The sequence below is a fragment of the Aulonocara stuartgranti genome, assembly GCF_965226115.1.
Source record: "Aulonocara stuartgranti genome assembly, chromosome: 12".
Taxonomy (NCBI): Eukaryota; Metazoa; Chordata; class Actinopteri; order Cichliformes; family Cichlidae; genus Aulonocara; species Aulonocara stuartgranti.
Window position 1 is genome coordinate 39022504 of NC_138948.1, and position 11799 is coordinate 39034302.

The 11799-nt window shown below is 43.8% G+C and overlaps 1 protein-coding gene across 1 annotated transcript; it reads right to left on the reverse strand.

Moving 5' to 3' along the window:
• Positions 1 to 114: 114 nt before the first annotated feature.
• golph3a (golgi phosphoprotein 3a) lies at positions 115 to 10075 on the reverse strand. Its single transcript, XM_082555357.1, has 4 exons — positions 9649 to 10075; positions 7203 to 7334; positions 2757 to 2871; positions 115 to 2358 (listed from the first exon to the last, which is right to left on the reverse strand). The coding sequence occupies exons 1-4, from the start codon at positions 9856 to 9858 to the stop codon at positions 1934 to 1936; spliced, it is 882 nt and encodes a 293-aa protein (XP_082411483.1). The 5' UTR covers positions 9859 to 10075; the 3' UTR covers positions 115 to 1933.
• Positions 10076 to 11799: the final 1724 nt, after the last annotated feature.

Below are 11799 nucleotides of genomic sequence, written 5' to 3' on the forward strand. Positions count from 1 at the left end.
ACATCGCATCAGAGTAACGTAAACAGTCAGTTTGGGACTTTGCTGTGTTTGGAGGTTCCTGGAGTTTCCCTGTACTGGAGAAGAGGTGGATTATGAGTCATCAGACGGAGCTCGTTTCACTCAGTGAACACTTTTATTTTATGCACCCAAGACCAGGCAGCGTGAGCACATTCTGGAGGAGGAGCCTGCATTCAGCACCATGTCTCACTGAAATGTGTCATTGTAGTTGGGAACGTACCAACTGTAGCTGTCACTGATGCTGAGTTTGTTCTCTATCAAAGTGGAACATTTGATCCTTAGTAAACAGAGTAAAAAGGCGCTGTCCCACCACCTGCTGCTTTAACCCTGGCGTGCTAACATTAGCCGGTGTGTGTCTGTGAAGGTCATCAGCTCTTTCCAAACTCCTTATAGGGCTGATATTAGTCCTGCACCAAAATCTGTTTTCATTGCAAATAATTCAGAACTGTTTTTGTTCAACTACTTTTGAGAACATTTCTCCTTTGATCAGCACAGAAACGACAGAAGCTCAAATCCAAAGCACCTTCTGCAGGAGCGTACCCTGGTCCACGATCGGCCGTGTTAATCCCACAGGAACTCCTCCACGAACAGCGAGACCGCTCACAGCTGTATAGCTCTAGTCTTTACCAACCACACATACACACAGGACTTTATTCTGTACACTTCATGCACATCATCTCCATGACCACCTTAGAATGACCATTTACCCAAGCATGCATGTCTTGACTGTGGGAGGACTAGCTGGAGCAAACCCATGCAGCACAGGGAGAGCATGCAAAGTCCACACAAAAGGCCTCAGCCAACCACGAGACACCACAGCGCTAACGACGACACGGGCGCGCCGCCCCAGGCCGACAGCACTTAGCTGCTTTTATGGTGTCTGATGTTGTTCTGCGTTGAACTGGAAACTGCCACAGCCTGATGGGAAATGACTTTTGGCTTCTCAACACTTGATGCCAGCGTTTTTGCAAACCAGAGAGGAACTTGGTTTATTATCATCATGGGTTCTCAAAGTTGTTCAAAATTGGAGCTGAAATTGCACTTCTCTAGTCAAAAGCCTGGTCCAAGTGTGAGCGAGCTATACATCAAGTTTTACTTCTTCATTCCCAACATGTAAACGACCATACAAACCAGTGACGTTACAGAGCTACAGACTGGTGTCAAATGAAAACAAAACCCTGTGGGTTAGTAAGAACATGGAGCCAGGATAGCTTCAGTGCTACAGCATCGTCCGTCACTGGGTGCGTTGATGATGCAAGGCTCGCTCCATCATGTACGGGTCCGTGCTCGTGCCTCGACGGTGGCCACACTGGTATTGTAGGAGAGGTTTCATCATCACGATCAAATTTATACCGGTTTTCAGTGACTCACTTCTAACTATGCCAGCAGCACAACAGAGCCAAACCAAACAGGAGTTAGTGTCCCAACAACTGAGCAAACATCTGGAACTCAATCTGATGGTGGCCCACAGTCACAGAGTGGACCAGTACAGATGTTACTCCCAATAAATTAGACTCCAGCTCATCTAACCTTTTACTTTCCTGCTGCTGTGCACATGTACATCATTGTTGATAACCTGTGACATCTGTACCACACTCTTAAAAAAAGAAAAACAGGATATGAATCAGTGATTTCAGGCCTACCCATACCATCAGCAAGCACTTCATGTGACGTGGCATTTAACCACAGCTAGTTTTTATGAAAGTGAACACATAACTGATGCAGGGTAGAGACAGGGTCATGGAGCATCATCAAAGAGAATCATCAGGAAGGAAAAGAAACAGAAAGAGGAAACAGGGCAGCCCATGCCACAAAATCCAGGCGTCTGGTACCAGAAGTCACTAAAGTCAAAATGTCAGGGTCAGGAGTAATTTTCACCCCCACTGTCACGTCAACGCCACTGCCTGCTGTTCCCTCATTTAGTGAAAGCAGCCACCACAGCCCATAGCAGCTCGTTGGTGTTGGCCTTCATGCTCTCCCCTTCTGGCTCCAGTTCCAGCAGCTGCCGCACTCTCTTCATGGCGAGGTCATACTGATCATCTAACAAGGGGGCAAAGGCATTTTCCAGAACATCAGAGGAATGGGCTAAGAAGATGAGAGCCAGGAGCCGCTTGTCCATTCGATGAGGATCATTCACCCACTTGTCCAGCACAGCCTCCTGCACCTTCTTAATGAGGCGCTGTTTGATGTTGTTGTTGGTCAGGGGATGTGTCGTCATGTCAAACAGCAAAAAGTTCTGCTTCTCCGTAGTCAGGACACCTTTTTCCACCAAGTTTTTGGCCAGCCGTTCACGGACGTTCCTCAGCTGGTAATGAAGCTTCAACGGGTTCCACGTCTCTCCTACAAGGAGCCAACAGAACAGAGAGCGTTAGTGCCGTCACACGCCAGCATAACCAGCTCAGCTACGCCTACACCACAGACAACAGGAAAACCGCATCAGCGCCAGTACAGCAAAGGCCTCAATGAACCTTTAGCTCAATAAACTGTAGACAGTTTGGTGTGATTGGAGATGCCGGTTCTTTAAAGTTGTCGGTGGACTGGTTGTTACAACAACATGCCTGTCAACCTATTCAGGAAGACTGTTATTTACCTGCTTCACAGTGCACACATCACAGCACTCACACTCTAACTACACTTTACCTGCAGACACAGTGTTTTGCTAAGAGTCACTTGGAAACACAGTGAGGAAGCACACAGTGCAGTGGGAGAGCCCACAGCAGCAGGACAGCTGAACTCACCGCTGAGCAGCTCGATCCAGCTCTGCACAGTCTCTGGTGGCTGAGTGTCTTTGATGTGTTTGAGAGCTTCGTCCAGGAGCACATCACCTGTAGGAGCATCTGACTTGCAAATCACCTGCAAATGCATCCAGAATCAGAGCAGGCAGAGCGTGGAAATGTTCTTAACCCTGAAAGAATCCTGAAGTTAATCCAGGCTTTGCTGAACCATGAAAAAGTCCTTACCAACAAAGTGGGAGCAGATTATTATAGTAAAGACTGACACGACGTGAAACAGCACCGAGTGAACTAACCCATATGGAAAAGAAATAGTAAAAACATATGATTTACTCATGAAAGTGGCCACTTTCTCATTACTTTCATATAATTTTTTTAGGAAGTATACAAAACATACAAGTTTCATTATATAATTTTTCAAGGGATCTTATATCTGTTTTCTACGGAAGCGTAGAGCTGCCACCCAGGCAAAAGAAAAATACAAGTGTATCACGTTATAACGTGAAAGGTTATTATTGTTCTAACAAGATACTTTTCCTGTTTGTACAATATAATATTTATATTGTACGAACGTGATATTATGTTGTACAAACGTGAAAAGTATCTTGTTAGAACAATAAACCTTTCACGTTATAACGTGATACACTTGTATTTTTCTTTTGCCTGGGTGGCAGCTCTACGCTTCCGTAGTTTTCACTCTTGTATGCTTTTCATACAAGTTTCATACAAGACCGAACAAACTTTATAAGATTTATAAATATCTTTTCCATATGGGAAAATACAAACAACTAGGCATGTGTGGGACTAGTCATCGTCGCTGCTGTCACTAGTCAGTACCAGACTTACTAGTCAGTTAATCTGTTAAAATTTTATTCTCAATTATGATAAATGGTTGTGTCCTAAGCAGCCACCAGATGGAGCATCGTTGTTGAGAAACACATCAAATCTCAGCTTGATGTTTTGTTATCAAAAATTAACATCAAAATAAAATAAAACGATGCTCAGTTTTAGTATTTGCTAGTTTGGTGAAACCTTTTATTAGCGCATTATTAGTAAAACTTTAAGTTGTGGTTTATTGTAATACCTAGGGCTGTGCCATATGACCAAAATGTTATATCCCGAAATAGGACATTCATCGTCCCGACAACCACATATATCACAAAACGCTTACATTTTCTGTCAGTTCGGTGAATCTCGGGCAGCTCGACCTGTGTGAAGTGTTTCAGCCGGGCGCCGTGTAGCTGGAGTCGAGTGTTTTGACCGATGCATGAAACTGTAACAGCCGCATTTGCTTTGTATTCATTACACGGCGTGCTGCGGGGAAAAGCCTGTTCTAATGTTTGAGTCGAAGGTTTATGTTTTAGCACCTGACGGCTCTTTCACTTCTCATCCGTAAACACTCTGCGTACTCTTTCACGTGATTCAGTTTATTTTGAAAAATCTCAACAGGATCTTCAGCTTTACCGTAAAAGGTTTATGTGGAAAACAAACAAGTGGACGTCAGAGCTGTCACTACCCGATCCGTACCGGAAACCTGATCGGTACTACGCATGTGTGAAAGGTGTCTCCTCCCGGCTGAAGCATTTTACGCTAGTTACGGGTCAGAGTATCTGTTAAGAATAATAAGTATCTCTTAAATTGTTTGCAGTAATGAAACATTTCAATGTAATGTAGACAAAAACGAAAAATAAAACAATAGTTACAGATCAGGACTCCCCGATCCGTACCGCGCATGTGCAGATTTTTCTTCTTCTTCTCTTCGTTTAATGGCAGTTTACTCCCCAGTGTACAAAGATACCGCCACCTGCTGACCGAGCGAATGAACCCTATTGTAAAATGAACTAGCGTCATTACAAACGCGTGTTAAATTTGATTTAGTGATAGTAGAGTGCGTTTATGCTCGTCTGTGTAGAGAGGATTGATGGAACAGCGATGATTATGTCCGCTATCACTGTCAATTGTCAGTAAACACTTAATCGGGCTGCTGAATCTTCACGTGTCATATTACTAAGTCAGTATTAGTAAGTCTGTAATTAGGCGCCATTCTTCTTATTTTACAGCGCTGTTGTTTAATCGGGGGACGAGAAAAGCATGAATTTGTTTGTAAACGGATTATCCATAGTTTAAATGTCCCGGCAGTCGAAAAGGAGGCAGAGCTGTTGAGAAATGCTAGGAGCTAACTGGGCGCTAACCGTGTCACTCTTAACTGTCGCAATGTTGGCAAAGAGAGGAAGTGACGTAAGATTTGCATATGCGTGGTACGGATCGGGTAGCGACAGTAGCCACGTGCTTCCCTCGGGTCCTCAATTGTTGTGACACGTGTTCAAAATGCAGAGAGGTGCGCTCGATTTGCCACACGGAGCAGCGCGAGAGTAAAGCATGAGGGAGGGGCTAATAATCAGTCATTTTTAATGATCGTTGAAAGCCCAGATCGTAATCGAGATTAAAATTCGATTAATTGAGCAGCCCTAACCGTAAATACAAAAAAGTTGCACAAAATTATTTCCAACTAGGGCTGGGCGATTTATCGAGTTTTTTTTAAAATATCGATATATTTTCATACGAGATATAAGATGTGACAATATCGTTTATATCGATATAGTCTATGTTACGTTATAATTATACTTGTGGAGCCGCAGGTTTGCCTCTCTTTCGTCCACTTTTGTCTCTACGCAAGGTTACTCGGCCTCGCCTCTCCTTCACTGAACACAACTCCGCCTCCCCCATAGCTTCACCTACAGGCAATGACAAGATGAAAGCGGAAAATCTCCGTTAGCGAGTTACCGTGCGTGGGGCTGGGCGGCGTCAACGTGTTAGCGAGCTAACCGCGCTAACGAGCTAACTGCGCTAACGACATGCAGCCCGGAGGGGCTGCACGGCCTAAAATCCTTTCATTTTCTCAAAAATCGACAGCGCGCCTTATGTATGAATTCTGGTTGTGCTTACTGACCGCGAACCGATTTTATGTGATACACAGCGCTCAGCAATCTGTCAAAAAATGTTTTAATATGACTTTGCTAAGCTACGGAGCTGCACCGCTTGATGGATTGTCGGAGGATTACGGCTACCGAGGAGGAGCCTCGCGGAGTGATACGTACTGTGTGTGTATAAGGACCACAAATGTCTCCTGTTCAGAGACGTGGTGCAGCTGTGAAATCTGTCTCTTTGTTATTACACTCAGCGTCTATTAGTTTACATTTTGACTGCACAATTGTGAGCTTTTTGTTATGCACAAAAACAACATTGTTTTCTTTTATTTATGGACCATGATTATTTAATAAATGCTGATAATTTATTTTTGAGTAATTTCTTCATGTACATCTACGCTGTATGTAAATAAAAGTGCCCGTGTGACATCTGGGACACAGTGTGACTAAGAACTCTCTTTTTGTTCTTAACTTATGGCTTTAAAAAAATTAATAAATAAATAAATCGAGATATATATCTTATATCGCCATCCAGCTAAAAAAATATCGAGATATGAATTTTGGGTCATATCGCCCAGCCCTATTTCCAACCACAGGAAATTTATTTTGAGTGTCTTCATAGTTTTGTTTTTGAAATACACCAATTTTTATATACTGCAGGAAAACCAAAAATAAATATTATCATGCAAATTTGCAAAGAAAATGGCATATGCATCAAAATAAACTATTTCCAGCAGTGCAATCTGAGTCCTAAGCATCCCAGAAACGACACAGAAAGTCATAAAGTCAAACATAACTTTTAAAAACACCAGTATAGGCTCATGAGGCCCTGAAGGTAAAAAAACGACATTTCCGCGAAAAATGACGTCACTTCCGGTTCCGGGCAGGTGATGGCGGACATGTGATAGTTCGCGCTGACGTCTATTCCAATGTAGGAAGTGCTATGAACAGCTGATCGGATCGGCAAAGCGCGTTTCTGGAATATTATGTTTTTGTTCCTGCAAGTGTTTTTTATGAAATTTTTGCAAAGCTTTATGTGGAAGGAAACCGTGACCGAGGACAAGCTGATGGCATAAGATGTCAGTACAACTCCTCCGGTTTCTTATGAAAAAAATTATTGCGCTAGCTTGCGTGGTTGCAGTTCTACTGGGATTAAAAATAGTTACGCAAAACGGAGCGTGCTGCTCTGACCGGCTTTAAAGGGTTAAAAAGACTAATAACTAATAAAAACTAAACATTTTGAATGAATCCAAACTGAACTGAAATGAAACTGAATTAAAAACAAAGAACATCTTCAATGCAATAAAAACTGATTAGAAGATACAAAACTGTAACAACATGAGATTTTAGGTGTGTGCTTGGACATGAACAGCTGATATTACACGTCTGTTAAAGATGATTGTTCCTGTGCAGGCCTTCACTACACGCCGTGACACCATGACACTAATACACCAGCAGGGTGACGATGTCTAAACGGGAAACAGCTTGTGTACACAGTGAAAGCTTAAACATAACCGTGTCGTACCTTCCTGGCCAGCAGACCTTTCCTCCTCATGCCACAGGCCTCCAGCTGAAGGCGTCCTCGCAGGGCCAGCTCGATCAGCATGCACCCTCGCAGCCCTGATGAAATGCAGTCATTCCAGAATGAGGTGTAGCCCTGTGCAATGGGACACATCGTCACAATCCAGGTTGTCAAAGAGTGCCAGAAGCCGACGAGCTCAGTACCAAATCATTGCAGGTACTTGGGGCGCCTTGAGGCGACTTTTGTTGTGATTTGGCGCTATATAAATAAAACTGAATTGTATGAGTGTGTCACAGGGCTAACACACAGAGACAGACAACCATTCACACTCACATCCACACCTAAGGGCACCAACTAACTCAACCCCACTAACTGCATGTCTTTGGATGGAGGGCGGAGCTGGAGAGCCTGGAGAGAACCCACGCAACCACGGGAGAACATGCAAACTCCCCATAAAGGGAGGTGGGAGAATCGAACTGCATCCTGTTTGTGGTAAATTCAGTTGACTGTACATGATTGGGAAAGGCACACAGCTGTCTACATAAGCTCCCATAGGTAACAGCACAAGTCAGAGCACAAACCCAGCCATCAAGTCCAAGAACGTGTGTAAACCAGGACTGTATCGAGGCACAGATCAGGGGAAGGGTACAAAAAAAGACTTCTGGCACTGAAGGTCCCAGAGTACAGTAACATCATCTATAAACAGGAGTTTGGAAACACTTCTTAGAGCTGGCTAATCTGAGCAGCACATGACAGGCGCTTGCAGTTTGTCACCTGAGGGACTCTCAGACCATGAGAAACAAAAGTCTGATGAAACACAGATTGAACTCTTTGGCCTGAAAGACAAGCGTCATGTCTGGAGGAAACCAGGCGTCCCTCATCACTTCCTTACAGGTGCTGCCCATGGTGGTGGCAGCATCATGCTGTGGAGATGCTTTCTAGCAGCAAGAACTGGAAGACCAATCAGAGTCGAGGGAAAGAGGAACGCAGCGACATACAGAGACGTGATAACGTGCTCCAAAGAGCTCTGGATCTGGAGGGGAGTAAGCTGTGCGCTTACTTTTGCTTTGACGATCAAAAATGTCTTGTTCCTCACCTCCCACAGAGTTACTCACCGATCCTGACAGAACATATATGCATGTGTCCGTACTGACAGCAGTGTAAGCTGAGTGAGCTCTGGGAGACACTTTGACACTTCTGAGGCAGAATATGGACCACAAATGTCATCGTTGTTCACTGTTAGCATCACAGTGGAATCATGTTTTGGCCACCAGGGTTGTGAGTCGGTCACACGACTGAAAACTGAGTAAATGGCTCATTTTAATGTGTGCACCACCCAGGCTAACTTTTATGATCATTATTTAACAGTTGTTGTTGCAGCGGAGCTTTTCTGACCTCTGACATTCCTCCTGAAGTTGTTCAGTGCTGTGAATGTAAACTACTTCAGTCAGTGAGGGAGGGACTGAGTGCTGGTCTGTCTGTCAGCTGGAGGAGGCAAACACAGCACCGTTTGTCTCAATATTGTTGACAATTTCAATTCTAGATGACCTGAATATCAGATTATCAGTTCTGTTAACAACCAATCAGCAGCAACTTGTCATCAAAGCAGAGTCCCACAGCCGTGGCATGGGTGAGAGAGGACCACGCTCTACTTTATCTACATGGATCTGAAGGAATAATGTTTGGTCACCCACTGAAACTCATCCGTCTTCATTTCTCAGCCAAATTTGTGATAAACTGGAGTCTTGTTGTGTACCTGAAACTCTCCATCAGCCATTTGGCTACTGAAGCTGCTGCATTTACTCTCTACAGAAGAAAAAACAGTTGTTTGTGTTGCTGACGTCAAAGTTAAAACGAGCAAACATGGTTTGTAATTTTGTTTAAACTGACACAAGTTTCCTGTTAAATTTGGAGGTTGAATGACTCCGTTTTAGTTGCATTCCTAATGTTATGTGAACGGGACTGAATCCGTACTCGAGGATTTTAGATTTATCGGTGGATTTCACTTTGCTTGCTGTTCGTAGTTCAGTGACAGCAAATCATCGATACATCTAAACACACCTTTCACTGGTACTGTAGCACTTTGTATTAGTTATAATCAAACACTCCTGTAAACAGTTTTTTACTTTGACTCCATTCCGTTTATTCTTCTTACTCATTGTGTTAGCTTGGAGCTACTAACATCAACGCCAGGATCGCCGCACTTATTCTCCGACCATTACTGCTGAACTACTGGAAAATATCATTTCTTCTCATAATCGTGTAGCACCAGACATTAGCTATCTCGCTGCAGACTGAAGACAGCAACTGTTGTTAGCTACAGCTAGCATTGTAGCAAGCAGGGATGCTAACTTACATAGAGCTGTTTGGAGACTACAGCTAACGTTAGCCGAGCGATAACATTTAGCTTATTTGCTACAGCGTTAAGGCGCAGTTTATCTGCCATTACCTCTCGGTCCTTCAGTCCTAACAGCAACACTTCTTCCATCAGTGTAAGACGTGTTTCTTTGGAGTCTCCGGTATCATCATCGTCCTGATCCTCCGCTCGCCGGGGCCCGTGGTCTTCTTGGCCGGACGGTCGGTCTTTCTCAGCGGCGTTACGCGAGGCTTCGGTCCGCCTCTGCACGAGGCCCGAACTCCTCTGAGTCAACGAAGTCATTTCTGCCGGCGAGTGTGCTCAACAACTACGAAAGCAGCAAGTCTGGGACTACGTTCACCCAAGTACTTGTCAACCATAAGTATTTTGCGTATAGGTTAGTACCCTTATCAGGAGGAGTCCTCCTCCCCTTCCCCACCTTCCGCACCAGCGTCTGTCTAATATGGCGCCGAGCGGAGACTGTGGTACCAAACCTGCTGGATGGGTTTGGTACCACAGTCCTGCTGGATACCAAGCGACCCACCTTTAACTTAGTCTGAACGCCACACCAGCTGGCTAAAAGGCTCATGCTTGGACAGACCCACTGGACTCCTCCATATAATAACAAAATCTAAATATTCATGAAAACATGAAAACAAATAAGTACATTAAAAATACATTAAAAATACACTTGTTCCCAAGTGGAACCACAAGATAAACATGATTAAAGAACCAAATTAGTTATTCTGGACCTGTTCCTCTCGTGCTCTGTGTCCATTAATCATCTTAACTAACAGGGAAGGAATGAGTGCTTGTACTGGTCGTGCTGACATAGAAAAGCTGTGTACCGTTGCCCGAACTTTAATAAAACATACTCAGAATGCAGAGCATGCAGATCTGTTATAATGCCGTCTGCCTGTGTGAGGATGGTCTGCTAGTAATTCTTGAGAGTTTCACAACATATTGATTTGGCTGGGAGCTAGTACAGTCATGAGTGTAAAGGTGCTAAACGCCGTGTCAGAGAAGACAGAGTTCATCTTCACCTGCTGTGGCCCGTCTGACATGAAAGAGCGATACCAGTTCATCATCATCGTTTATTTGTATAGCACTTTAAAAAAACACACCAGGCAGACCAAAGTGCTGAACAACACAAATCAAAACAACAAAGTTAAAATACAATAAATTAATAAGAAAGGTGTCAGTTTCCTAAAAGCCAGGGAATAAAAGTAGGTTTTCAATCTGGACTTAAAGACCTGCACTGATGACACTTGTCTAATATGGAGGGGAGGGTTATTCCAAAGCATCGGTCTCCTCTGCATTTCAGCCGCGACTTAGGAACCGACAGCAACAGCTGCTCAGCTGAACGGAGCGAGCGAGTAGGAACATGTGACTTCAGCAAATCAGATAAGCATACAGGAGCCAGACAATTTAAAGATTTAAAAACCAATAAAAGGACTTTAAAACGAACCCTAAATTAAATGGGAAGCCAATGTAAAGAAGCCAGGACCGGAGTGATGTGATCGAATTTTCTACTACCGGTTAAAAATCGTGCTGCTGCATTTTGCACTAACTGCAGGCTTGACAAAGTGCCCAACCCAAGCCCAATTAAAAGGAAATCACAATAGTCCAGACGTGAGGTGATAAAAGCATGAATAAGAGTTTCCAAATTGCTTTTGAAAAGAAAAGGCTTGACCTTCGACAGGCGTCTGAGGTGATAAAAAGCTGATTTTAACATTTACATGACCATCGAAGGTAAGTGCGGAATCAAATTTAACACCAAGATCAGTGATTGAACTTTTCAAATGGGAGGTCAAATCACCAAAATCAACATCTGGAGAATCAGTAGAACGATGCGGGCCAAATAAAATTCTGTTTTTGATCATTAAAATTTAGAAAGTTATTTGCCATCCATGATTTGACATCGCTAAGACAGTCAAGCAGAGATTGACATGGGGAGGTATCCAAATGACTAAAAGGTAAGTAAAGCTGGCAGTCATCGGCATACAAATGAAATGACACTCCGTGTTTACGAAAAATCGCACCAAGAGCGAGTAAATACAGCGAGAAAAATAAGGGCCCGAGGATAGATCCCTGGGGGACACCCCAAAGCAGAGGGGCCACAGAGGACGCGGCCAACCCCAGCTTAACACAAAAACTCCTTTCGGAAAGTTATGATTTTATTCATGACAATGCCAAATCAGAAATTCCCACACAGTGGTGTAAGCGGGAGATCAGCAGGTCGTG

Coding starts and splice junctions, on each gene's coding strand:
- golph3a (XM_082555357.1), bottom strand. CDS start 9,858: ATGACTTCGTTGACTCAGAGGAGTTCGGGCCTCGTGCAGAGGCGGACC. Junction 7,335..9,648: donor TAGGACTGAAGGACCGAGAG/GTAATGGCAGAT, acceptor CCCATTGCACAG/GGCTACACCTCATTCTGGAA. Junction 2,872..7,202: donor AAGGTCTGCTGGCCAGGAAG/GTACGACACGGT, acceptor ATGCATTTGCAG/GTGATTTGCAAGTCAGATGC.